Source organism: Mauremys reevesii, linkage group 4 (genome assembly GCF_016161935.1).
Source record: "Mauremys reevesii isolate NIE-2019 linkage group 4, ASM1616193v1, whole genome shotgun sequence".
Classification (NCBI taxonomy): Eukaryota; Metazoa; Chordata; order Testudines; family Geoemydidae; genus Mauremys; species Mauremys reevesii.
Window position 1 is genome coordinate 64,068,613 of NC_052626.1, and position 27,827 is coordinate 64,096,439.

The following is a 27,827-nucleotide window of genomic DNA, read 5'->3' on the forward strand; positions in this document are numbered from 1 at the left end:
AATAATGTCATAAATAAGACTAAACTACACTTGTCAAAATAAGTGATCAATACATTGTGGTGCATAAATCTTGATTTTATTTACTCGCTAATTCGCAAAATTTAGTCATCTGCAATGGGTCTCCTGGTAGTTAGTGCGAATTAGCGAGGTTCCCCCGTGCTTGAAATTCAAAAACAGATTCCACTCACTCGCCACTCCTCCCACACACCCTCATCTCCCCCACATCATCCATCATTCCTTCATCCAGTGGAACTAGTGAAGGACTCAGCTGCTAACATCAGCAGTTTTCTTCCCATCCCCTTCAGGGGGACAGAAGCCCCAGAATAAGCAGTTTTTTTATATGGCATCTTCCCTCCACCCCCCACCCACAGATTCTTCTCTCCCCCTCTTTAAAAGTCAAAGGAGTGATGAACTAGGATCATCTCCCTGCTCCCACCTGCACCCCCACAGGCCAAAGATGGTAGCCTCCAAAATTCTCATTTCCCTACCCATCAGGGAGAGAAGGCAAAGTGCAATTTCAACCCAACAGCTGCTGTGTCTTTGGCAGAACATATTAATCTGCTCTGCTAGCTCAGACTGGTCTAAAGCTAGATCATGCAGAGATAGCAGAGTTACAAAAAGTACGCTTAGCATTCGGCTCTTGCGAGATTATAGTGGCATGGCAATGTGATAGTATAGTCATCTGTCATTATCCATGACCACAGATAGCCTCAGCACAATAAACATATTACAGTATTTTTTGTTTGCATAATATACAGCCCACAGCATTAGACAATGACTTCATTCTCATCCAAAAAGTCTTGCCCCAAAGAAAGGGTGAGGAAGGAAATCTAAATTCTCAACTCAGGACTCCTATTCCTCAGGTTATTTTAGACTAAGAATGATGTGGGGATGATATACTCACTCCCAGAGGGAGAGGTGTTGCTTCTTGCACCGCTCTTTCACACCCCATCAGCAGCTGAAGCTGCATTACTGCCTTGGAATGGGAATTATACAGTAGATTTAAGCAGGTAAAAATCTCAGTCCAACTAGATTCTGATTTCTTGCAACCTTGGGTGGAGGTTGAGAGGTGTCAAGAGCTCATTTTCACATGGTTAGAGACTCAATTGCAAAAGCAAAGTCTTAGCTTGCGAATTGTAAATTCTTGGTTCTCCCCTCTTCTTCAGAGTTTATTTTAGTACACTGAAAGGATCAGAACATTTCTGCCAAACACTAGATTTTTTTGTGTGTCACAAAGTTTAGGAAAGCCAGCTGGCCAAACACAGCCAAACTAAAACATTTTTATAATAGTAGTTTTATAGTAAAAATAATAAAATTATAACATGCCTTTCATCCCTGGAGGATCCCAAAGTGTTTCAAAACTATACACGTATACCACCACTGAAATGCAACCACCTCTGGGGTGTAAAGTAGCAACAACCAGCTGACTCATAGCATGCTATCAAACAGTGGGGAGAAGAGAAAATTTTGGTAAAGGACACCAGAGCAAACCACTACGCTTACACAAAGTGTTCTGGGATCTTTAAGTGTCAACACAGAACAGGCAGGACCTTGTTTTTTAAGGTCTCATCTGAAAAACCTATAGACATGCAATAAACTGCACTGAGTTCAACGTATCTACCTCAGAGGGATGAAAGGCTGAGTCAAACCTGCCAGGATTCAAACCTGTAGTTCCAAGAAGTCTAGGTGCTCAGACCCCCTAAACCATCCAGAGGGGATGGCATCTAAAACTGACTAGATTTCAATTTAATACATGAAACTGCTGCTGACATCAACGCTTGTCGATTTGTTTTCTCATCAGAAGTTCTGAGTTAAAGTATTTGCACAGGGTTTGGCCATTATATAAAGGTGAGTTGAAGAAAAACCTGTTTTGTCCAAAATCAAAACACATACGTCCTCCTTCTTTTCCTTTTTCTTCTTCCTGGGGTGAGAGTCAGATTCCTGGGAAGGGGCATTGAGCTCGCTGGAATATTCTCGTATTAATACTTCAATGGCCCCTTTAATTAACTGATCTCTTCTCTTTGTTTCCTCATCCAGTGCTTCGTCATCATCATTTGTAGACTCCGGTCTGGAGTTCTAGGGAAAAGTGGCAAATTTAGAGAAATCAGCAAACTGTCACACTACATCCCACTCGTGAGAGGAAGAATTTTGTCCCAAATGGTCTTTTTTTTTTTTAAATAATCCTGCTAGTGCCTCTACTGTGTTTACCAAAGTTTAAGAACAGCTCTCAACTGCATCCTATTGCTCAGACCTCTTCACACTAGCAGTGCCAGAGAGGGACTGCATTCCAGGGTTTTACAAGTGGAATAGCTGTAGACAGCAACAGTAGGATTGTGATAAGACTGAAAAACAGATCAAGGTCAAGGAAGAGACAGAGGGAGCAAATGGGGAGTATCAACAGCTGTGGCCCTAATGTTGATCTACCATAGCTTCTGGTCTCTCTCCATCAGCAACTGTAGACCACTTCAGTAGCTCATCTCTAAGCTTTTTTTTTTTTTTTTGGAAGCCCACTAGGCTATCATACAATACAAATATTTTCCTTTTCTAATTAAATATTAAAGCAGTGAGCTGTGGGGAAAGAGCTATTTTAAAGCAACATTTCTAGAAAGAAAATATCACTGCCATACAAGAAGTTTCCTTATTGCTGATCATATATTTATCCTCACTTTTTTCTTCTCACAGTGGGGAAGCAGGACAAAGGGAAACTCTGGGAAAGAACCTCCTTGTACCAACCTTATGCAGAAGTTTATGAAAATACTTTGGATAAAGAACATCTTGCTCATTTACTGCCCCCCTCCCCCATTTTGTAAAAAAAATGGAATCTCACCTGAGAATCCAGTTGGGTGTCTCATCAAGCGATAGGTGGTGGGTAAAAGGGGGGTAGAGGGAGGGAGGGAAGGGTCTGATGGAGCAGCAGCTAAGAATGAGGGGGGAGGAAGGGTTCAGTTGGAGCTGAAGAGCCTGCCAGGCCAAGGAGTAGACTGAGAAGAGCTAGAAAGCAGTGACAGGGAGTGGAGCTGAAGAGGTCCAGGGAGAAGAGGTGATCACGAAGAGGAGCTAATTAGATCAAAGCATTGCTTGGTTTATCTCCCTCATATTAGAAATTAAGTGTTGCAATGTATATGAATACAAAAAAAAAATCGTCAAGAAAACCGAGTTCTGAGAAGAGAACTGCAACTTTCTGATCTGAGAGTGGCCCTTGCATGCCAAGGAAGGCATGAAAGGGTTAATAAGGAACTGCAGGCACTTTGATAAACTTTTAATGCATTTACTATAACTCAGTGTTTCAGTGGAGGTAGTATTTCATAACTTCTTACATCAATATTCCTCAGCAATTCACATATCCTTCAACCACCAATAATGAGAACATACCAGGGTCTAATTTGTCTATATCAGTGTTTCCCAAACTTGGGACGCCACTTGTGTAGAGAAAGCCCCTGGCAGGACAGGCCGGTTTGTTTACCTGCTGCATCCGCAGGTCCAGCCAATCGCAGCTCCCACTGGCCATGGTTTGCTGCTCCAGGCCAATGGGAGCTGCTGGAAGTGGCACGGGCCGAGGGACATACTGGTCGCCGCTTCCAGCAGCTCCCATTGGCCAGGAGCAGCGAACCGCGGCCAGTGGGAGCCGCGATCGGCCGGACCTGCGGATGCAGCAGGTAAACAAACCGGCCCGGCCCACCAGGGGCTTTCCCTACACAAGCGGTGTCCCAAGTTTGGGAAACACTGGTCTACATCATCAAAATTATATGAAATCAGAGTACAGAGCTTTTCTACATGGATATCAATAGATTAAAGAATATATCCTAAAAAGAATTAGGAATTTTCACTATAAGTGATTAAATTTATCACCATCGGAAAGCTTCATGTCACAACTGACCTTCTCTGCCTTGCTACACCAAAAAAAATTCACAGAAAGCACAATCCTTCCTGTTCATATCCTACAGCTGCACTACAGTGTTAAGGTTACTTACAATCCCAGTCGTAAGCATAGAAATTATAGCTGGTGCCAGAGGGGAAAAAGGAAGCTTTGACAGAAGTGAGTGCTCGAGTCAAACTTTCTTCCCTTAATCTAGGTTAGCAACTACAGTACTTGCGCCATATGGATTTCACCTTGTTAGTACTTTGTTGTTCTGAGCAATAGTCTTGTGATCCCATATGCTAGACAGGCAAATTATGTTAAGAACCTGAAGTCATATTTATGCCATGGTTCTGATTGGACAAAAGTATTCATATTTCCAGCATATTCTGTGTAGCTTTCTGAGCTACTACAAAGCACTGATTGCAAAAGTTGAACACAAAAAAGTTGGTAATTATCTACAAAATGAAATTGAAAATCTACTTTGGCCAACTAGAATTATGAATAATTGTTGCTTCAAGAAGCGAGTGCCCATTGGTATATACCTTTGCTGGGGCAATTACAGAAAAAGTGCAGGTATTTTAAATGAATGAACATGCTCTATTACCCCTGCTAAAGAGAAGCATCTAGCAAAAATGGGCCGTATTAATCTTTGGTATAACTACTAGTTTCAAGCAAGTTACACTCGTGATGAACTTGGCCCAGTAAATCCAGCACACCAAAACTACTCCGGAAAGACAATTAAATAATTAAACCAGAAAATTCAGAATAAATTAGATGGACAGTGACCCTGGTTGGATGGATCCCCAATAGGTGTTCCCTCAAGTCAAGGATGGAAAAAAAAAATACCCCACATGCTTAATGTTACATCTGCTTGTGATCTGTTCACTGCCTTATAACAGCAAAGAAATAAATCTACTTTTCTGTCTTGCATGAATTTTAAACAATTGTGAAGGCTGCAAGAGAAAATTAATTCAGGTCCCTTAACTGGCTCACGGATTTTGTAACAAACAATACATTTCCATAGGTCACTTTTTAAAAGACAACTCAAATCTCTAATTAAACAAAGTTTCAGAACAGTAAGGTACAGTATACTGTGTATTACTCCTCTTTAGAATGGATATAAACTGAGAATCAGAGATTCAGATCTGGCTGATACACGGTGCTGCATCAATTTAACGCTGTGATTTTGAACAGATTTAGTTAAATTGGTGCAACTTTGCATGCAGACACCCTTAAATCAATTTAAATCTAGCTTATATTGGTTTAGCATGCGTCAGTAAATGTACAAAGGCAAGCTAAATTGAAAAACAGGTGTTTCCATTGGTTAAATATGCAAATTTAAGTGCCGACAAGCCCTAAGGTAAAATTCTCAAAAATGCTTAAGTAAATTAGGTTCCCAAGCCCCACAAACTCTCAAACGGGATTTAGGAGCCACAGTCTAGCAAAAATCATGGAGTGAGTTAAGAGCTGAGATAGGAATAGAAACCAAGAGCCCTGGCTTCCAGCCCTAGATAACCCTGTCCCTGCCCCTCATTACATAGTGCAGGTCTCACATTGCATACCTACCCCATTGGAAGCCCTTTTCTTTGCTTTCCATTCATCTAGCTGAGCTTTTGTCTTGGCATCAACTTTAACTAGCAGCTTCTTCTCTCCAATCTGGAGGTCATGGAGTAGTCTCAGTGCTCGTAGAGTGGATTCTGGTTCTTTGTATTCACAAAACCCAAAAGCTAGAGGTTGATGATTGAGATGAAAAGCAAAAAAACAATGTCTTCAGGTAAATATTTAACAGCTTTTTCCTTACAGATCATTAAATATCTTCCATATTGGGAACTTTGAACTAATAGGTTATCAAACTTTTAAAAAAATATTCCAGAAATATGCATCATAAAAAGGGAAAATATTTACTCTGCAAATTTACAAAAAAATATCCACTGCATTATTCTGACAGAATTACAAAATTTAAGATTTGGACCTTGTTCCTTTTTTATAAAGAGGAAACAGGAAAAATTGCCATATGCAACTCAATTTAAATGCAAAATATTAGAATTATGTTAATTTGCCAGTATATACTTTGAAAGCTGCCTGATAATCAAAATAAATAAATCTGATCAGGATGCCAAAAAGCAACACTTACCTTGAAGTTTTCCAGATGCCCCTTGCACTCTCTTCCAACTCAAAACCAAGCCACATTTCTTGAAGGCAAAATTAAGAAAGGAACATTACCATTTAATAAGTGTTAAACAGTTGCTCACACAATACTGTACCATTCTGCGAAGGAATCAAAAGAGTAAGGGTTAATTTTGCTAAAAATCTTCTATATTCCTATTTGGTACCAGCTGAAAGAAAGCTATTCTGGTCAAACTGATTGTTCACTTTTCACACAAGTCTAATGAACATGTCATTACTGCACCATCAGTGGCCAACTTCACTGCTTGTGAATTAATCCCACCATGTTTATAGTGATGACAGAATATTTACATTACACACCATCTGAGGATGAAGTCTAACAAACCAACCACTGCACTTACAGCTAGGAGCTGTCTTATAAGCATATCTGATGCCTTCTCAGAAATGTTGCCCACAAAGACAGTGGTAGTGGGACCGCTGTTTTCATCATTTTCTTTATTCTTTAGACCCGGGTGCTCTTTTCTGGCTCCCAAGTGCTTTCCAACCATGGACACTGCGGTAGGAACTAAAACCTATGGAGGAAAAACAAGATGTCTGTATCTATTTTATAAACAAGGAAGAGTTGGAGATCTAGAGGTGTTTCACTAATAAGTTTATAGCATAGCATGATAATTGCACACCAATACAGCAGGACAGTAGTTTTAAGATTCTACACAGAATATAATAGATATTGCCTATTAGATTCAAAAGAATGAAATTGTTATTTTAAAATCTTTGCTGGAAATGCAAGGCAGAAAGAGGTATAGTTGTGCAAGGAGATCACTTTTGGATAAGATGTTATGAGTCATCTTTAATTCAGTACTTGCTCCAAAAATGAACAATGAGCCTGCCATCTTTTGATATACTGGTACACCTTAACATCCTATGAGAAACAGATTCTTAACAGTTATGATCGTAAATAAAAGATCAATTCTGGCTCAAACACATACTTATAGCATCAAGTACCAGACTGTACACAGAAACCAATGTTTTACTTTATCAATCCACATCCCTCCTCTACGATAGCCTCTTTTCTTGAATGTGAAGAAGAAATGGTTTGGGAACTGGAGCATATGTATGTAGGTATGGTGCATTCATGCGTGTGCACATCTTCCACTCATGTTATAAAGAAGGTTTAAAAAAAATAATTTCATTGTGTGCACGTGCTTATTTCTTCTTCATCAATTCTTTAAGGCCAGGGGCACAACCATATTTCTTCCAAGATACTGAATAATGCATTTGTTCCAGCATCTTACTGCTATAAAATACATAATTTAGCATGAGTATATTCCTCTGTTAGAGACATTAGGTTTTGGACTGATTTCTTCAGCAGATTTCACTTTTGCAAGATTTTAGTAACAGCAGCCCCATTAGTTTAGATGGAAAAACAGCTAGGAAATGGCTTTAATACCTAGAATGAACCCAGATTTTATAGTCAGAAAACAACCCTACATGCCAATAAGAATCCATGCGTATAGATAAAACCACTAAAAGCAGTTTTTCCCTCAAGGTCTCAGTAAGTCCTGAGCATCTTTCCCCTCCCACAGCATGGTAGCCAAAAAGGACTTGTTAAAACTTGCTCAGAAGCTTGTCAGCACTGACTCTTCTGGCCAGTTTAGCAGCAGTGTTGGGCGATGCACTCACCAATACGGGCTACAGAATACCTCATGGCACCCTGCAGGCCTACTGATCTGGTAAGCAAGAGACCAGTCAGCCAACCCTGATGTTTTGCACAGCAGTGCAGAGTGTTATCACGAGGCCATCTCTAAATTACTTCATTTGAGACAGAAATAAAAGTTGAACTTTCTATTTGCAAACAACCGTTTCAATTTCTAGCAGTTAGCAATTCCATATACATCCTTTTAAAACCTTGCCCAGCTCAGAGTTTAATATATCAGTCTAACATTTAACACCAAGCCTTTCCTTTCATGGTTATGAAGGTTGTTAATAAACTGGGGCAAATTACATAGAGTAGTTTCAATCAATAAAGCATGTTTTGTGCACATTACTTTGCACCTACTCCCAGTACTACTTACCGTTGGAGCAGGAGCCATAATGCCCATTGGTACAGGAATCATGGGGGTCCCTGAGGGGGAGAGAGAGAATATATCAATATTACCCACACACACTCTAGAATAACAAAGACAGAATACGCCTGAGCCAATCACTTATTGTATGCCAGGAAAAAGTAGTAAGTAACACTGGTAAGCTGCTGTGCAGACATGCCTGCAAATCAGAGAACAAATTCAGAACAAATATGAAGTTCACAATGCACAGAATGGATTTTGCTCACTGTATGGATAGCTATTCAACATTTTCCTATCATTTCTGTTTATTCTCATCATACCATATAACAGCATGCATACTGTACAACCTCCAAATCTTGCCCTGAATACAGAATTAATTTCCTCCTGGGCATCTCTAGGATATTCTTTGTCATACCTTAGTTCTTTAAAAACATTAATGAACTTATGTTCACAATACCCCTGAACCACAAGACCATTCTCTCTCTTCCTGAAGTTAATTGGCTCATTCACTACACACTTTCCAACTTCTCCAACAAACGAGGCCTTACAGACAACAGCCTCATTCCCACAACATCAGTCCTATGCACTTAATGAGGCAGGGGTCTAGGGGGCGGGGAGAGAGAATATGTGGTCATATAATTAAAGACTGTATCAAAATGCATATGTACAAGAGGGCCAAATTAGGGTTGCATGGGCAACTTTAATTCAGGCATTTCGTATGTGCGTGTGCTTGAGTTTGCAACCTTGATGTTTAATGTAGTAAATTACATAACAAATCTTCAGTTTTTTAAAAACAAAAATTGAAAACACAAAACATTTCATCAGATGAAACTATATTGACTGCTTCTCTCCCCCTACCCCCAAATGGGTCACTGGGAACTTGAAACCCACAGCATACTCCACTATTACCTGACCTAATGGAGTAACTGTAAGCAGTAAAAGGCTGTTATCTGTGGTGTTATCTCTGTTGTCTCTCCCCAGCTCCAGGCACTCTGCAATAGCAAGTGAGAGGAAGAGAGTCTTTGGCGCAAGCCCAGCCCTGCTACCCAATCCAGGTGTGGGGCAAGCAGGCTCAGCCCGATGCAGCTGTGGGGTAAGAGGGTTCTGTGTGGGGCAATCTGGATGCCAGCAGCTTGGTTGGGGGTGTGGGGATCTCAATGCACGGGGGCTTGCTGGGGGGTGCTGAGTGCAGCGGGAATTGGACTCTGTGGGGGAATCCAGGTGCAGCTGGTTGGGGCTCAATGAGGTGGGGATAGGGTGACCAGAGAGCAAGTGTGAAAACTTGGGACGGGGTGGGGGGGGTAATAGGCACCCATAGAAGAAACTGCCTCAAATATCGGGACTGTCACTATAAAATCGGGACAGCTGGTCACCCTAGGTGGGGGTCTGGGTGCAAGGGGATTAGCAGAGTGATTCAGGTGCAGGGAGGGTGGGGCTTGGCAGGGGGGTCAGGTGGATAAGGGGCAGTTCCCCACAAAGTGAACCCTCACCCCGCAGCTGGGGAGTGATGGGGACAGGAAGCAGGAGTGCTGAGCTTCCTGCAGCTGCAGGAGGTTCCCAGGGATGGGTCTGACCTGGCCCCAGGAGCAGCACATGCAGGAGAAGAGATGGCGATTTGTGTCTCCCAGGGCTGCTCCCCATGCCCAAACCAGATATGCCTACTTGGGACTGCTGCCTGGGAGGGGTGCATGAATCAATTATTCTGCAAGGAAAGAGTAAAATTCAGAGGGGACATTAATTCTGCGCTTGCACAGTGGCACAGAATTCCCCCAGGAGTAGCAGTCTGGTCAGCACAAAGGAGCTGTGTGTGTGTGTGTATGGAGTATACCGAATACTGACAATCAAGACAATTTAGCTGCTAAACTAACATATCTATACTGAGCATACATGAACTGTAATTTTTCAGATGTTTACAACTTGGTCATATTTAGGTGAATTTTCATAGAGAGAGCAAAAGGCACATTCCTGACACCATGACGAAACACACACCTCTCCTTGCCAAAATTTCACCGTGTGTCCCATTGTAAAGTATGAAGTTGCTAGAGCTTGTCATTGAATCAGCTGTAAGATCTTTTTTAAATGCAGTTAAACTGAAAACAAGTAACAAAAAAGTATATGGCAATCTTAACTATAGGTGTCACTATCTGCCTGTAGTATTATTCACAGAAGAGTAGAGACGTGAGAAACCAGTGTCCCCTCTTTAAGGAAACAGGTGTTATGCCCACAGACGAGTACATTAGCGATGCAGATCACATGTTCTGGCTGCAAGAAAGACCGTGATATTTTCAAAATCCTTCTCTCTTCCTGTTTATACCCTCTATGGATTGCTATCATTGAAACAATGAATTTGTTTTGTACAAGGTTAAACTTTGCCAGAGGAAAGCTCTTTGTCCTATGTCAGTGGTCCCCAATGCAGGCCCACCCGGGCATCTATGTGCACCCGCGTACTGTCCGGCGGACAAGTATCCGATGAAATGCTGCTGAGAAGCAGCGTCATCCAGAGTCATTGCTGCTGAAATGCCGCTGATTTTCGGCGGCATTTTGGCAATGACACCTCTGGATGACGCTGCTCATCAGCAGCATTTCGGCGGTGACGCCTCTGGATGGCGCTGCTTGTCAGCGGCGATGCCTATTGACGTTGCTGCTTCTCGGCAGCATTTCAGCGGATGCTCATCCGCCAGCCATGGTCCTCGGTGGCGCGTCGTCCGGCACCGGCCAGATGAAAAAGGTTGGGGACCACTGGCTTAGCACTAAAGGGCCCCCTCTAGATTGGGGCCTCTCAGCATTACAGGCAGTCCTCGACTTTACAACGTTCAATTTATGATGAAAGGCACTTACGACATTTCTGAATTGACACCCTGGTTTGACTTACGACAATTGGTTTATACTTTACGACACTTGGTCCCGCAATAGAGTGTATTGTGGTTCTGAGTTATGATATTTCGACTTACGACACAATTTGCAGGAACCAATTTTGTCGTAAGTCTGAGGACTATCTGTACTGTAATATAAACAACAAGGAAAGGTTCTCAGTGTGCAAATTAAAACCATGGCCAAGGGACTGCTAATGGGCTCTGTAGCCTTTCACCTATGGGTTCAAGTTCAAAACAGGCTAGCAGCTATGAAAAGTTGCTGCTATATTTTCCTAGCACACTTCCCCAGGGTATCCAAAGTGCCTTCCATGGTGTTTGGGTTACCATCCAAAGGCTGTTACAGTGACCTATTTGAAAAAAGTTGAAAACTGCAGTCCATTGCCAAGTAGGTAGGTGTCATAAAACCCATCACCACAAACAAATGACGTTAGGAGTCAATCTCAATGGAGAGGATGAGGAATAACTAGACAGAAACTGAGCTATTCTCACCCTAGAAGTTTTGATTTCTGGTCAGAGAAACATTGGGCATAACAATGGGAAGCTTACTCATATAGTACATCTCTATGGATAAATAGGGTCTTCAGCCTTAAAATACCTGTATGCAATTGCATAAGTGCAAGAGTGAATACAAAAGGTTTAAAATTTAGTACAGGAAAAATTAATTTGGTTCTACTTGCTAACATCACTTACCAGGAGGTACAGGTGGAGGAAACCCAGGAAATTGTGGAGGTGGAATCCCAGGTGGAAGTGTTGGGATTCCCATAGGAGGGCGATTCAAGTGAGGTGGAAAAGACATTCTTGCAGCAGCAATCTGGGAGGGGGAAAAAAAAAGATAGCCTCAAAACATCATCTATTCAAAGTGGAGTGAACTGATAATCACCACGCTAACTCTGATTTTCATCCTTGTAGGGACTGCCTGTTGGAAATGCAAACTTCAGTTTTATGTTTCTTTTCCCCAATTAAACAATAATGCAGCAGTAGTGGAAGACTTCTTTTCTAATAGTGCTATTATTAAACATGAAAGTCTTGCCTTTTAGGATGGACTGATGCAAGAGATTAAACTAATTCTTTATGCCAAACATTTCACAAAGAACTGTTTGTAGATAACGAGCTCAGAGAAAATACAATATGCCCACAGGAGTTACTTTTCCAATATCTAAAATCAAAAATAATTTCAGAAAAAAGTTTTGCAATAAGCCAACTAGCTCTCCTGCACAGACGAAGTGAGAATGTATTAGATGTTTGAGAGTCAAGTTACTGAAGGTCAGAATCAGGATTTCCTGACACTTTGCTAAAAGTAATATCTATTAATGGGACAAACACCAGGAAAATTCCTAACTGTGAACACAGGGTTGATAGGCATACAGAGAGGTCTCCGGTCTATTTTTAACTTGCCAGTTCCTATGTTTGTTGGTTCAACTTGGCTGGTAGCTGATGAGTTCAAGAGTCAGCATGCTACCTACTCATAATAAAGAATATTCTAAAACGCATTCACTATTCAGACACAGTCACTATCTGTATCAGTGATCCCCAACCTTTTTGTAGCCAGTAGCACATTCATGTTTTCAGAAGAGTGTGGCGGGCGCCAACAATTTTTCAAGGCTTATTTTGTATTTGTACATTAAATAATATGAAAAACATAATATTTAATATACATAATATATGAATCCATAAGATAAAAAAGGTAATTTTACATGTAAAAGGTATTAATTAAATTATTCGGCAATTACTCTTTCACCTTACCATGTGAATTTGCTCTTTTTTATCTACCTGTAAGAAAAATGAAGGCGTTTTTACAAAATAAATATCATAAACAGTTTTCATCTTATTTATTTTAAAAAAGTTAAACATTGTTGAACTGCTGGTCCAAATATATTTACTATTCTTACTTTAACATACAACAAAGCCTGCAGCCCCGGAGTTCTCTGTCCCCAGCAGGGGCTTCTCTCCGGCTTAAGCTGCGGCCCTGCACCTGCCAGGGACCGATAACACCGGCACCCGCAGCCCCAGAGTTCTCTGTCCCCAGCAGGGGCGGGGCCACGGCTTCTCTCTGGCTTCGAAGCCGGAGAGAAGCTGTGGCCCGGTGCCTGCCGGGGACAGAGAACACCGGCACCCGCAGCCTGCAGCCCCAGAGAAGCTGGAGAGAAGCCGCAGCCCCGCGCCTGCCAGGGACAGAGAACACCGGCGCCCACAGCCTGCGGGCCCCAGAGTTCTCTGTCACCGGCAGGCGTGGGGTCGCGGCTTCTCTCCCCTGCTGGGCACTAGGTGGGCGCACATAAATGCCCTGGCGGGTGCCATGGCACCTGCGGGCACTGCATTGGGGACCACTGATCTATATATACACTTACAAGAGACCACTTACAGTTTGAAAAGTGCTTATACCTCCTACCAAAACAGAAGGGAGGTATATACTCTTAGTTTAATAATAGTTGCGAATATAATTGCTAAGATAGTGCTGAAACTATCTAAAAAGTAATCTAGCTTGTTATTCAAATATCTGGTCTTTACAGACGAAACTGGTGTTAAAAAACAAACCAAAAAAACCCATATGCTTATCAGCATTATTTGCATGTTATCTGCTTGAATAAAGTCTCATACATTAATGCATCAGTAACTATTACCATGCAAATACCCTACCATGAGCCTATATTCTTAAGTAAATGGGGTACCGCTAAGTCAGAATGCCAGACTCAGCTACTATCCCTGAATCAACAGGGTTCCAATCCTGCTGGAGGTATGTTTTTTGTCCAATTTTAAAAATGGGTTTCGTTTAGCAAGAGTTGGTTATAGAGAGATAATTTGGGGTGGGAAGGTGCCCCCCCCCCAAGTGCAGGAGCCAGAATGAGCAGGAAATAGGTCTGCGTGTGGATGGTGCAAGAGCTAGATGTATGAGGAGCAAGAAACACTATCTATACCCCACTCAGGTTGGAGCAGGGAGGTGCACAAAACAAGAGCCACTGGGCCTAGAAGTACCTCCCATACACAGGAGCAAGCAGGAAACATGGTAGTGCTAGGATGTTAGCACTAAAAGCTAATACCACTATCCTACCCTAACAAGAGATACAGAGAGACTTCGAGGAAGGAGTTACATGTGATATTAGAATTCAAAACCAAGATTATTTTCACAGAGTCTGGAAGAACTATGGAAATAAGCAGGCGTGTACACCCGGGGCAGCGAGTCTAAGCATATGTGCTGGTGTTACTCTTGAGCTCACATCAAATATACCTCTAAGCAGGAGCAGGAAAAAAAAAAAAAGCTATTTTTTAAAGTTCAGTTCCTACTAGTTAAAATGGAGCACTATGCAAGTGTAGTATTTTAAGTTAGCCAATTAACAAAATATTCAAGTAGAGACAATGTCCCTTTAACTGGCCAAAGGGTATCTAGCTCTTCCCACAACAAGTAAAGGTAAACTGTATCTGTGATACAAGGCCTGAAGTGGTGGATTAACCAGGAAGCAAACAGAAGTATTCCCACATTTATAAGATCTAAGCTATACTTAGATCACACAAAATAGACAAACTTTTCTATTGTTCAGGTTTTTTTTTAGCATGCCTCTCCTTTCTATGGCTCTCTCATTGCTGTCCCTTTTGCCATTAAGCTTTGCGAATCAAAAATCTACTGTCACATACACTTGATGTAGCAGTTTAAAATAGCTGAAATACTACTAACATCGAAGACTTCTGGGGTGGAAGAACAAGGAGATTCCCTTCTCCACCTAGGTTTTTTTAGTTGTGTATTTTCCTAACCAAAAGCCAAATGCATCATATGCACCTTTGCAAGCAATCACTTCCCAGGGTCCCAGGAAAGGAGAGGTCTGAACAAAGGGACTCCTCCATATGTGGATCATAAAGACAGTTTTTGGGAAGGATGGCAGGAAAGAACTACTGGACCCAGATTTGTTCCAAATGAGCTGGAGGCTCATATGTCCATATAGGCTAAGGTATGTTTTTGATCAAAATCAAAGCAAAACCTAGCATTCAATGGAATAACCTTTAGCCCTCAACATGAATAAAAAACAGTTGTTAAGGAAAAGACAGGGTTTACAACCTTTCATATCTAGGCCTACAGTGAATGAAATGTGTTGCTATCTTCACAGCTTGAAAAATTCACCAATTTAAACTTGTTTAAAAAAGGAACAAGTTTCTAGCCCTTGAAAAGATCTTACTAATGTGAATCAATTCAATGATATAGTCCTGAGTGTGTAGAGAGATCTCCAGTACCTCTGCTATCCATAGCTTTCACATGCAACAGTAAAATAAAGTTAAAAAGAGAATAGGATGTTTTTTCTGCTGATGTGTAAAATTCTCTTGGAAGGGTGAAACTGACAAAGATGTCAGTTTCATTCTCTGGCTATTAAGGAGAGCTCTGAAGAGCAGAGCTAGACACAGATACTGAAGCTATTCTCAGTGAAGGGAAGGCGGGGAGAGACATCTTGAAGAAGATAGGAGGCTGTTTGGGGTGTGTGTTTGTTTTGGGGCTGGATTTATTGGGGGGGGGAAGAACCAGAGAGAAGGAACTGAGTAGCAGGATTTCTCCAACAACAATTAGTAAACTCTTAGATGAGGGAGAGAAGAGGGCACGTGCTCCTTCTCCCTTCTATCAGTCAGAAGAGCCTTGGTAGTTCAAGTTAATTGTTAGGGTTGCCAACCCTCCATCCAGGTTTTGCCGGGATTCTCCCAGAATTACACCTTATCTCCTGGAAGCTACTGAAGCCAAACCGGGAGATTTTAGGTGCTGAAAGTCTGGCAGCACACTGGGGCTGAAGCAGACTCCCTGCCTGAACTGGCTTCACGATGCTCCCAAAAGCAGCTGGCACATCCCTGCAGCCCCTGGGGGGCAGGAGTTCTCCGTGCGCTGCCCCCGCAGCTCCCATTGGCCATGAACTGCAGCCAATGGGAGCTGTGGGGGTGGCGCTTGCAGGCACAGGAAGAGCCCCCTGTTCCCCCCCGCCCCCCCCCAAGGGACGCAGAGACGTGCCAGCTGCTTCTGGGAGAGGCGCAGGACCAGGGCAGGCAGGGAGCCTGCCTTAGCCCCACTGCGCCACCAACTGGGAGCCACCCGAGGTAAGCGCCTCTCCGCCAGAGCCTGCATGCCACACCCTCTCCTGCATCCATCTCCTACCCAAGCCCGTAGCCCCCTCCTGCACCCAAATGCCCTCCCAGAGCCAATACCTCTCACCCCCTCGTACCCCAACCTCCTGCCCCAGCCCTGAGCTCCCTCCCACACCCAAACTCCCTCCCAGAGCCTGCAACCCAACCCCCAGCCCAGCCCAGAGCTTCCTCCTGCACCCAAACTCCCTCCCAGAGCTTGCACCCTGCACTCTCTCCTGCACCCACACCCTGCCCCAGGCTCAGCCCAGAGCCCCCTCCCACACTTCAAACTCCTCAACCCCAGCCCAGAGCCCACCCCACCCCCAACCGCCTACCCCAGCCCAGTGAAAGTGAGTGAGGGTGGGGGAGAGCAAGTGATGGAGGGAGGGGAGATGGATGGAGTGAGCGTGGTAGGGCCTCAAGGAAGGGATATTTAGGTTTGTGTGATTAGAAGAATTTACAAGTGTATATTATAGCTCTTGTTTTTATATTACCTTATGCAAAGTTACAGGTGGCTTTCACTAATGCATTAACATAGTAGGACTTTGAATGAAACTGAGCCTACACAAAATGTGTCAGTGATTAGAGTCCAGAGTTCAATGTTGTAGACACCTATTCTCCAGGTATTGAAGTCACCATCACAAGTGATGCCATTCCAAATACTGAAATAACGTGGAGGCTGTACTACTGTCTCATTACCAAGCACTTCCATTACATCACGGTTCCAGCATATTAGCAAGGAAGCATGGGAAGCTTGCACTGCTGATGCCATGTTCACATTCTGTGGCTAAAGAAACTAAAATTTCAATTATTCAGAGTACTTCTGAACTTTAAATATATAAAATATATTTTTAATAATGGTGGGTGAGCAGACAGGGCTGTAAGTAGATCATGAATTTCTCATTACTAGAATCAGTAATGTAATTAAAGCAATCAAGGACATCTTTAATTTTTTATTAAATTGGCAACTAATTTCTGCAAGGAGGCTAACATCTTGATGACAATAACTTTTGACACCAGTAGCATTAGTTCCCAAAATAGTTTTCCATTTGTTTTAATATTGGTCTTTTCAAAATCTGGTTGAGCAAAATGTGTAGTTTTCTTTCCAAAGGTAACTAAAAAATTGTTTTAAAAACCTATTAAAAAAACAGCATTCAGAAGTCTGTATTCCTCATGCAACAGTTAATTACAACACTGAATGTTAAACTGAGGCTGCACTACACAAGGTGTTAGTAACATCAATTGTAGCACAGGAATTACAGAACCTTCAACTCTTGCTGTGTGAATAAATGATTAATTTTTTTTAATATATATTTGAAGTTAAAGATGCATATTATGTCATCAAAGTAGCAATAACATGGTCAAGGCTGTTCTGGCTATTTCCATTTTAACTCTGATTTTACCTCACCTCCAAAATTCCTCCAATACTGTCCTTTTGCATTTCAAAGTCTGCATATTTAGCTTACAGTAAGGAGATTTTTTGGCAAAACATGAGGCAAATAAGAAAGCAGTTTCTGAAATAAGGAAACGCTGTTGGTGCGATTCACCTTTGGAAAATTATTTTATTACAGTTTGGTTAACCAACCAGAAATTTAAGCTTTGTTTGTTCAAGTCTTAGGCAAAATCTGGTGCACATGCAGATATATTCCAATATATATTTTAGTAGTTTTTTTTTGTCTGGACTCCAACGTGGAATGCTTTACAGAAAGTCTAATTTTATATACAGCTGGTTGCAGAATTATGCTGGTGAGGCTTGTAAATTATAACAGAATTGCTCAAATTAATAGGATGTTACAAATATTCTGCTGGTGATTTGAATACTATGTTACCTTGTATTTTGTTAAAAAATCTGCAGTCTTTTCACCACATCAGTGTTTTAAATACTTTCTAAAACAAGCAAAACTCCTAGGGTGAAAAACTTTAGACAATTCTGATTATGGGAGTCTTCAAAGTCTAGTCCTAAGTAGTACCACTGCCAAAGAATGAATAAATGCCCTTTTATATGTTGTCCTCAAATAATTTGCACATTTTTCATTTCACTTAACAGCACAGGTTAGCAAGAAAAATATCAAAAAGACTGCAGAACAGGATGACCTCTGGAAGAGGAAACTGAAAAAGAAAATTGTTCTGGTCAGTATTGCCATTAAGTTCAATGTATGCAGGAGTGGGGTCGAAATTAGGTCAACACAATCCTCATAGAATTTTAAGCTATTTTGAAGAAGAAAACAGATAAAACAACAATTTGCCATCATTCTGAGGTTCTGTTATATTCTTGGCACACTGGGATTTCGCTCAATACAGCTGCGTAACTCAAGGTGTGGATTTTCACCTTCTATGCAGGCAAAAGAAGCCCAAGAGGCAGCACACACAACCAAAACAGCAGATAGCCATTATCCTTCCCATTACTCTTCCCTCCATGCCCTGCCTCCCACTGCAACACACTTTACTGTTTAGCCCCTGATTCTGCAACTTGTTGTGCCCACACAAAGCTCCACTTTGTGAAGGCCAATGAGGGCCCTGTCTGCATCCCAATCCTGAGAATGGGAGGATTCCTCAGCAACATGATTATATCTCCTCTGTGTTGCTAGGGCTACAGCATCCAGTGCGCCTTCTTTCTCAGGAAATCTTTAGAGAGGAGCATGAAGACCCAGAAAACTATTTGCAAAGCAACTACTGAGGGGGTGTCTGGCCCCCATAAAAAGTACAAAAGACTATAATTTAGGCTTCTCTCTCTCAAGGCCTGACTATGCCTAGAACCTTAACTTCCACGCTTATTGCACTGCACTGGTGGTCGTGGCTTATCTCAGGGGTGGGCAAACTTTTTGGCCCAAGGGCCACATCTGGGTGGGGCAATTGCATGCAGGGCCATGAATGTTGGGGCTAGGGCAGGCGGTTGGGGGCTCAGGGTAGGGGGTTGGGGTACAGGAGGAGGCTCAGGGCAGGGGGTTGGGGTGCGGGAAGGGTTGGGGGTGAGGGCTCCAGCCCAGCACCACTTACCTTGAGTGGCTCCAGGGTAGCAGCGGCACACAGCGGGGCTAAGGCAGAGAGCTCCAAGGCCTGCCCTTGCCTGTAGGTACCTTTCCCAAAGCTCCCACTGGCCACGCGCGGTTCCACATTGCCTGCCAATGGGAGCGGCCGGGGGCGGTGCCTGCAGGCAAGGGCAGCACACAGAGCCAGCAGGGACATGGTACCGGCCGCTTGCAGCACAGCCACGGGGCTGGCAATCCCATGGGCCAGATCCAAAGCCCTGATGGGCCAGATGCTGCCCGTAGTTTGCCCACCCCTGGCTTATCTTCACCTCACAAAGTGATACAGCCAGAGAGCACGCATGTGTGGAGAAAGTTGATAGAGACTCCCCATTTTTAACTAAAATGAAGGGAAAAACTATTCCCCTCTAACTGAGAAAGCCTCCATCTCCTTCTCAGAGATGGTGTAGACGTATCCGGGGAAACAAGTGTTGTTTAAAAATATTCTTATCAAAACTTTTAAAACACTGACTCCCTAGAGTCAGGTTGAAAGTTTTGTTAATCACAGCCAGCTAACATATTTTTGAATACGACTGTCCTTGCCCACATTTCAAAATCACATTTCACATCATGTTAGTTAAAATGTTCTCTCACAATACATTTTACCAGGGTAGACATCATCAAAACCAATACAGTTTAAAAGCTAATTCGTCAGTCTTGGTCTATCCTAGTGGGATCCATAGCCAACTAACATTCTTAAACACCATGGGTTTGGGCCAGAGTAAGTGCTAAGTAGCCTACGCTGACACATGTAGCTAACACCACTCACTTCACAGGGCCAGGCAGTGGGGACGAAGAGATGCCTCCCCTCCTCCATGGGGGGGGAGAAATGGATGGTTACGCTCCGCGTTTCCAAGCGAGAGGATGGCAGGTGGCCCCCACCCCTCAGCGAAGGGGCGTCCCCGCCTCCCCCTCTCATAGGGCAGAGACTCGCCGCTCGCTCGGGGGGGGGGGGAATACACCGATGCACACCCCAGTGCGAGACTCGCCCTCGCCCCCACCCCCGGCGCTGGGCAGCCCCCTCGTGGTGCTCGGTGGAGGGGGCGGGTTCTCCCCAGGATGGGGAGCGGGGTTTCCTCGCGCACCCGGGGGGGGGGGAGAGGAGGGATCGCGTCTCCTCCGCGGGCGGGCGGGCGGCTGGGCGCCGATGGCGGCTTCTCTCCCCACCTGCCCCCGGGACTCACCCTCCTTCCCTGAGGGGCAGGAGCCGCGTCCGGGGCACCGCCGCAGCCTCTCCTGCACGCGCCAGCCGGGGATGGGGAAGGCCTGTCCCGCTCGCCGCCTCCGCCGGGCTTGGGGGCCTCTAGGCCGCGAACACACCGCACAGAGCCAGGCGCGCCGCCGTGCTGTGCTGGGGGTCACGTGAGCCACCCTTCCGCCAGCGTCCCAGCCTGCACCGCGCCGCCCGATCATAGAGGCATCCTGGGAGTTCTGACAGAACGCCCACGCTATGCGCACAGAGGCACAAAGCGCGTCTTACCATAGAGTGGCGAGGGCTAGAAGGGCGTAGGGAGAAAAGGGGCGTCTGGCGCCATCTTTGCTGGGGGCAGCCAGGAGCGGTAACCAGTTGATTGACCCTTACTAGAATCGCCATCTTGAGGTCAAGTGACCGCGGGCTGCTGGCGTCTCACCTACCTAACAGAAAAGCATCAGGGGGTTGGCGTCCCCCTCCCCGCATGGCGGCTCAGTATAGCCGCACCTCGTCCTCAGCCCTGGCACCGTCCTGCCTGTCAGGTGCCAGCGTAGCCTCACTGCCCAGGGCCACGAGCCACCCAGGACGTACTGGTGTAACACACAGCAGCTACTGCTGGTGGGGCCCACGGGACGACAAGGGCACATGCCGCTGGCTTCCCTGGCCCCTTGCCAGCAGCGAAAGGGCAATAAGTTACATTTAAAAATACAAAACGCTGTCCCCTCCCCAGACTACGTTCCCCTGTAGGCAATTACTGTAGTTACCAGCAAGATACCATGACATTGCCAGTGGAAGATATTCTATGATTCTACCTATGAGCATGAAGGGGAGGAAAGAGCTTGTCTTGTACAGACCATTAAAAGCTGGGCCACAGTAAGCGTAAGTTTGAGAATCTGTTTTACACAATAATTCAGCTCATGTCGCATAAATCAAAAAAGGCATAACCTACCTCACTATTTCTTTTTAAAGCTTTTCTTGGATTATATACACAATATATAAAGATAAGCACAAGTCTTTGCAGGATCATGGCCAAAAGATGGATGCATTGGTGATCTAGTGGTGAGAATAGCTCCTTTCCAAGCAATTGACCCAGGTTTGACCCAATGCAGGGAGGCATTTTCTAACAAGTACCTACTGTGGTGCAACTGGTTAGTGCAGGAGGGAGTATTCCTGGGGTTGTGAGTTCAGGCCTCACCCAGAGCTTTGGTTTAGGTTGGACATTAGGAAAAACTTCCTGTCAGAGTGGTTAATCACTGAAATAAATTGCCTAGGGAGATTGTGGAATCTCCATCATTGGGGATTTTTAAGAGCAGGTTAGACAAACACTTGTCGGAGTGGTTTAGATAATACTTAGGCCTGGTCTACACGGGGGGTGGGGTTCGAACTAAGGTACACAAGTTCAGCTATGCGAATAGCATAGCTGAACTCGAAGTACCTTAGTTCGAAGTACTTACCCGTCCTCACAGTGCGGGATCGAAGTCCGCGGCTCCCCCGTCGCCACCGCCGTTCGCGGTGGTGGAGTTCCGGAGTCGACGGGAGCGCGTTCGGAGTTCGATATATCGCATCTAGATGAGACGCGATGTATCGAACTCCGAGAAGTTGATCGCTACCCGCTGACCCGGGCGGGTAGTATGGACGTACCCTTAGTCCTGCCTGAGTGCAGGGGACTGGACTAGATGATCTCTCAAGGTCCCTTCCAGTTCTATGATTCTATGGCCAATCCAGTCCACCCACTTTCAAGTCAAGGGGGACAGTGTTCACAGCGAGTGTTGAATATACAACAACTAGTGCCTCAAGTCAAAGAGAGCAGAGGGTGCTCACACTACAAATTTACAGCTGCTTTGTAGTGGTCAGTTTACTCAATGTTGCAATAGTGAGAAGGGAGGCTTCAAGACAATTTTCAGGAGAGTATGGGATAATACCTATAAACAGACAAGTAATGAAGAGAGTAATGCTTGGGGCAAAGTTGCTGTCCTATGAAGAAATCTATTTCATATATTTTGTTACAAATACAATGCTGGAGAAATTTGCCAGATATTCTAGATGAACAATAGCCTTCACAGAGAGCCTGCCAGTTTTTGTTGGCCTGCCTTGTAGAGGCTGAGACAATATTTCAGTTATGACAGCACATTTACTCCTTGTCTTCTGCTAACAAGTTTGTCAATTCTGGCAGCAGGTTGGAACATTCAGCAATGAGATACCAAACTGAGTCCACTAACTTGTTTCACACATACTCCTGAGCAGTCAGCAGGTCAGTGAAAACATCAGTCTAGCACACCATTTCCCTTTAAGCTGTTTCCATTAGATTTGTATAAATTATTAGCAAAGAGAATTATAGATTTGCATATGTACAAGGCTGAACAGTTTTGGCAGTAGAACACTGTTTTATGAATACCTGACTTTTTTAGAAGTAACATTTCTTTACTATAGGCTGTTAATTTAAATAGGATAATACATAGATTAGCTACAGTTATTTCTTCATACAATAGCTACAATTTATACTTCCCCATAACTAATAAATAAGGCTATGTTTTAGTCACGGGTATTTTTAGTAAAAGTAATGGACAGGTCATGGGGGGTAAAAAAAAATTCATGGTCTGTGACCTATCCATGACTTGTACTATATACCCCTGACTAAATCTTGGGTGCTCTGGGGCAGGGGGTGGCCCGGGGGTGCTGCAGATGCTCTTGGGGGGGATGGCCTGAGGGCACCATTGGTGCTTGGGGAGGGCAGCAGCGCACAGCCCGAGACCTCCACTGATGCAGGGGGGGCAGTGGCCCACAGCCCAGGACCCCCACTGGTGCCTGGGGGAGCAAGTGTTGGTGTGCGGCCCAGGAACCCTGCTGGTACCGGGTGGGGGCCGCAGTGGACCAAGACTGCCCCAGCAGTGGCCAGTGTGGTTGGCCCCAGCCAGACACACTGGCCGCTGCAGAAGTCTCAGAGGTACCGGAAAGTCATGGAATTTGTGACCTCTGTGACAGACTTGCAGCCTTACTAATAAATACAAATGTAACAGTTGCAGTATCTAGCACTATTAGTCATGAAAATGTTTTATGAACATTAATTTATCCATGCAGTAGATCTGTGAGGCAGACAAATCTTATCTTCATTTTACAGATGGAAAAATTGAAGAAGAAAGAGAGGCAGGATTGAGAAACGTTAAATTCCTGGCTCCCATCTTGTGGTCTCAGATCACAGCTTGTTGCTTACTCCTTTTGAGACTATAGTCTTTCTGAAAAAAAAATTAAAATAAAAATTCACAATACCACTTCCAAAGATACTAATAATTCACAAGACAATTGTAATTTATCCCCATTTTAACCCTTATTAAGAAATCCATGGTATTTTGATCCACACAGACACCAGTTCACCCATTCATTATTAGCTATAGACATCTACCTATTGCTCTTTACTTTACCTTAAATATTTAGACCCCAGACTCCCTCCTCCCCCATCCCAAGTAGTCTCTCCGATCAAGAAACCATGTAAATTGTCCAAGTATAGAGTTCAGCAACACTCCCTTCCCACATCCACCTGCTCACCCATTATTCCAATATTATAAAAATTATCTTTCTCAAACCTAGCCAAATATGTTGGCTATTCATCCTTCCTTTGTGAGTCAGAGACCCCACCTTCCAGATGCCAATCACATATTCAGTTTATCCCAATCCACTTTATGTTTACTTGCTATAGGCCCCAGAATACTTTGCTCAACACAGCCTAGTACATTACTTAGTTATCAAAGAAAAGAGAGTTAACTTACCTGCAGAATGTATTGAATTTCTAATTCCATTTTTGAAACTGTGGTTGTTATAAGTATACTACTATCTGTTATATAGATGGTGGGCAGCTATACAGAGTGCAGGGTTAAGGTGGTTTCTGAAATATGTAATGTAACATTTTCCAAATTTAAAGTCAGCACTAGAACTCAAGTCCTCCGTTCTAAAATCCTTGAACTAAAGGAAAGTCTTTGTTTCGGTGAAATATAGGTGAATCCTTATGTTCTTTCTAAGCAGCAGTCAACAATCAAAGGGTAGATTGCACTCTCTCACACACATTATAAACAATTATTTACAACAATCATTAACTATTTACAGTCTGTTTTCTTCAATAGAGCCTACGCATTGGTTTTCAAGGAAGGGGACAGAAGGTCCAGGAATTGTCACAGTTCACCTTGAAGAGATTCTTTCCAATACTTCCCTCAGTGAAAGAGGGTTTGGGAAGGCAATGGGGGCTCTAAAGATATAGAGCATTGGTGATCAAGAAAGACAAAAATGTTCCTATCTTTGTAGCTCCTGCGACGTCTACATTGATTTAATCCCATCCCCATTCTTCCCTAGCAGCACAGCTCCCTCACAACCAATGGTTGTATTGTTCCTCTTTCCCTGCCCCACCATGCTTTTGTGTCTAAATTTAATTGAATTAAATTAAGGGATTTAGGTGACTCAATCCCTTAAATTTAGTGCCTCCATTTCCCCATCTGTAAAATGGGTGAAATAATCCTTGTACATTTATACCTTCCCCGCCCCACCTTCCCCCCGTAAGGATACATCACTTAATATTCAATACTAAACCTTAAACTTAAAACATTTTTGTTAAGTAGGGAAGTTTTATCATCTTTTTACAAAATTAAGCCATTGAAGCAGAAAGAGAAAATTACTTCCCCTAGGTCACTCAGGAGGTCAATGCAGAGCTGGGAATGTGCTCCAGTCATTCCACACTCTCCTTGCTGTGTATACTAGCAAGCCTGCCATAATTCCTCTTTCACTACAAGTTTGAATAGTCTAAAATTTGCATTACAGTATATCTTATCATATAAGCAATAAGCACCAAAATATTATTTAACATTAGTTTATCTGCACTGCTTTTTATAATTAATTTTTTTCAGTCTTCTAAGAGACTGTTAAAACACTTGAAATTAAAGTATAAAACTAGTTTTTAACTATGGTATTTGTGTAGATATGAAAAACCACTCTCATTCTTTTAAAGAAGTTTGGCAACTACCAAAAATCAGTGTTCTAACAGGAACTAGCTAATCAGGACAGGTGGAAGGTTGATCATCAAATATGGAGGATTTGGGATTCTGAAAAGAAAAAAAAAAAGGTAAAATGATTGACTATAGCCAGAAGAATGAGGGAAAAGCCATATTACAAGAGCAGGCAAGTACGGAAATGAGGGTTGTTTGTGTTTTTAAAGTTGTTTTCTGTATGGATGCTCATACCCTTTCAGGAGTTAGCCATGTAAGAGACTGGACAGAAATAGTAATGGCAAGAAGATGGATGGTATGAACAGAAAATAAGAGAACTGAAGTTTTTTCAGTGTCGGACAAGATGATTCAAGGATCACAGTCACCAAACATGCAGTCAGGTTGAAAAGAGGATATATATATTTTGGGAGTGGAGATTGACAATAGCAAAGTCCTCTTCCAACACCAACAGCAACAAACTGTTTCCAGCCATGCCAGCACCCAGAGCACTTGAGGCATGACTATAAAATGACTGTCACGTAACTGCCTAAATCCAGCCACTTTGATGCAGAATCCAGCACCACTGAAGTCACCGGGCCCAGGACCAAGCCCACACTGGATAATGTAATAGAGGTATCTAAAATAATGACTGGTATAGAGAAGATAAATCAGGCTTCCCTATTTACCCTCTTTCCTATAATAGAAGAGCAAAGGGATGCCCAGTAAAATTAAAAGGCAACAATACAACTTTTTTTAATCCACACAACTAACCTGTACAGCCACAGTTGTCCATTGACCATAAGGATTTTACATCATTCTCTGAAATATGAAGTCCTGGCCACTGTCAGAAACATGATATGGGACTAAGCGGGACCATTGATCTCATCTGGTATAACAATTCCTAGCTTTCCTGTGAATAGTCTTGTGAGATTTGAAAGTTTCCCCTCTCAGCCTTGCATGTGTATGCTGTGCCTAACATCCAGCTGCAAAACATTTTCCAATTGCTATTTGAAGACATTTGGCTCAGCAACTGGAGTTGATATTCTTCCACAAATTTGATTCACCATCTCTACAGACTATCAACTACACAAACAATGGACTGCAAACAGATTACCATTGGATTTTGAAATGGAACAATAAGACATTTCATTATTATGCTACTCTTCTAGTTGTTTATTCTCTTCTCTGGTAAATCTCTAGACCAAATTGTGATTGGTGGGGGTGGGGGAAATGGAGAAACCACAGATGCACACGCACAGAGCTCACCAGTATGTAACAGACTTAGGTTCCATCCATGCTATATGTAAGCTACATCACTGGGAGGGTGGGGGGTGAAGGAGCGGTATTCTAGTTCCAATACAGTTGTCTGCTGACACAGTTAAAGCGCATTTCCTTATCTGTAGCATAGATGTGACCTTATGTGCTTCCAAAACATCCCTGAAATGTGTTAAAGTCTTGGACAGATCCAAAGCTTTAGCATGATCAAGAACACTGTTAAGGTCTCATATGTGTTGCAACATGGGCTCCTGACACAGTTCTGGTTATCATGCAGATGATATCATAGGTGAGTTAAACATCACTGAAGCCAACCCATTTATGCATTTCAGTATCATCTGGATGACATTTGTGTATAAGCAAACCAGGGAGGCCAAGTAGCAGAGCACTTCTTACCTGCATTTAAGAGAGAGTAGGCTTTTCATGGACATGGATGCTGAAAGTGTTTGTGAACACCACTTTGAAGATAGAGAGTATGCCACTTTCCAATAGTGGGTAATCATGGTCCTTCCAAAGTCAAATTGTGACTAAAGTTCACTACAAGACGTGCAAAGGTAAGATAATCCATCTCTCTATGCAAAGGAGAAAAAATTGATCTGTGGTTAAGGCACAGGACTGGGAGTTTGGAGACCAGGATTGTATTTCCCAGCTCTCCTGGAGCCTCCCTGTGGGAAACTGGGCAAATCACTTACCCTGTCTGTACCTCAGTTTTCTCATATGAAAAGTGGGAGGAATACCTACCTGCCTACCTCATGATGGTACTGAGGCTAAACTAGGGTTGCCAACTTTCTAATCGCACAAAACTGAAACCCTAGCCACTCCCCTTCCCCGAGGCCCTGCCTCCTGTCCTGCCTCTTCCCTGATGCCCTGCCCCTTGCTCACTACATTTCCCCTCCCTCAGTGACTTGCTCTCCCACACCTTCTCTCACTTTCACTGGGCTGAGGCAGGGGGTCGGGGTGCGGGAGGGGGTGAGGGCTCTAACTGGGGGTGCGGGCTTCAGGGTGGGGACAGAAATGAGAAGTTCAGGGTGTGGAAGGGGGCTCCAGCCTGGGGGGTGGGGCTGAGGGATTCGGGATGTGGGAGCGGGCTGCGGGTTGAGGCAGGGGGTTGCGGTGGGGTATGGGCTCTGGGCTGGGGATGCAGGCTCTGGGCTGGGGATGAGGGGTTTGGGGTGCAGGAGGGGCTCCGGATTGGGGGGGGGTCTCAGGGATGAGGCAGAGGGTTGGGGCATGGGCTTACCTCGGGCAGCTCCTGATCAGTGGGGCTAAGCAGGCTCCCTGCCTGTCCTGGCTCTGTGCTGCACCCCAGAAGCATACAGCAGGTCCAGGTCCTATGCCGGGGTGGGAGGCC

At 43.8% G+C, this 27,827-nt stretch overlaps 1 protein-coding gene and 1 long non-coding RNA gene across 9 annotated transcripts in view; one reads left to right on the forward strand and one right to left on the reverse strand.

Moving 5' to 3' along the window:
• Nucleotides 1-27,827, reverse strand: part of RBM25 (RNA binding motif protein 25) — a 72,188-nt gene that overhangs the window by 18,143 nt on the left and 26,218 nt on the right. For 3 of the 8 annotated variants that reach the window (XM_039535041.1, XM_039535042.1, XM_039535044.1), the window contains 6 exons: nt 11,616-11,736; nt 8,062-8,111; nt 6,388-6,558; nt 5,994-6,051; nt 5,426-5,586; nt 1,894-2,076 (listed from right to left, as the gene is read on the reverse strand). In XM_039535041.1, the coding sequence (XP_039390975.1) occupies nt 1,894-2,076; nt 5,426-5,586; nt 5,994-6,051; nt 6,388-6,558; nt 8,062-8,111; nt 11,616-11,721 (729 nt within the window). In that variant the 5' untranslated portion in view covers nt 11,722-11,736. Of the gene's footprint in view, nt 1-1,893; nt 2,077-5,425; nt 5,587-5,993; nt 6,052-6,387; nt 6,559-8,061; nt 8,112-11,615; nt 11,737-12,668; nt 12,696-20,226; nt 20,480-20,522; nt 20,652-27,827 lie in introns of those variants that run through there. The other 5 variants (XM_039535039.1, XM_039535037.1, XM_039535040.1 and 2 more) reach the window with 4 other exon arrangements.
• LOC120403664 lies at nt 20,651-26,101 on the forward strand. The gene is made up of 3 exons (XR_005597651.1): nt 20,651-21,113; nt 22,411-22,485; nt 25,465-26,101. It is a non-coding gene; the product is annotated as an uncharacterized LOC120403664 (long non-coding RNA).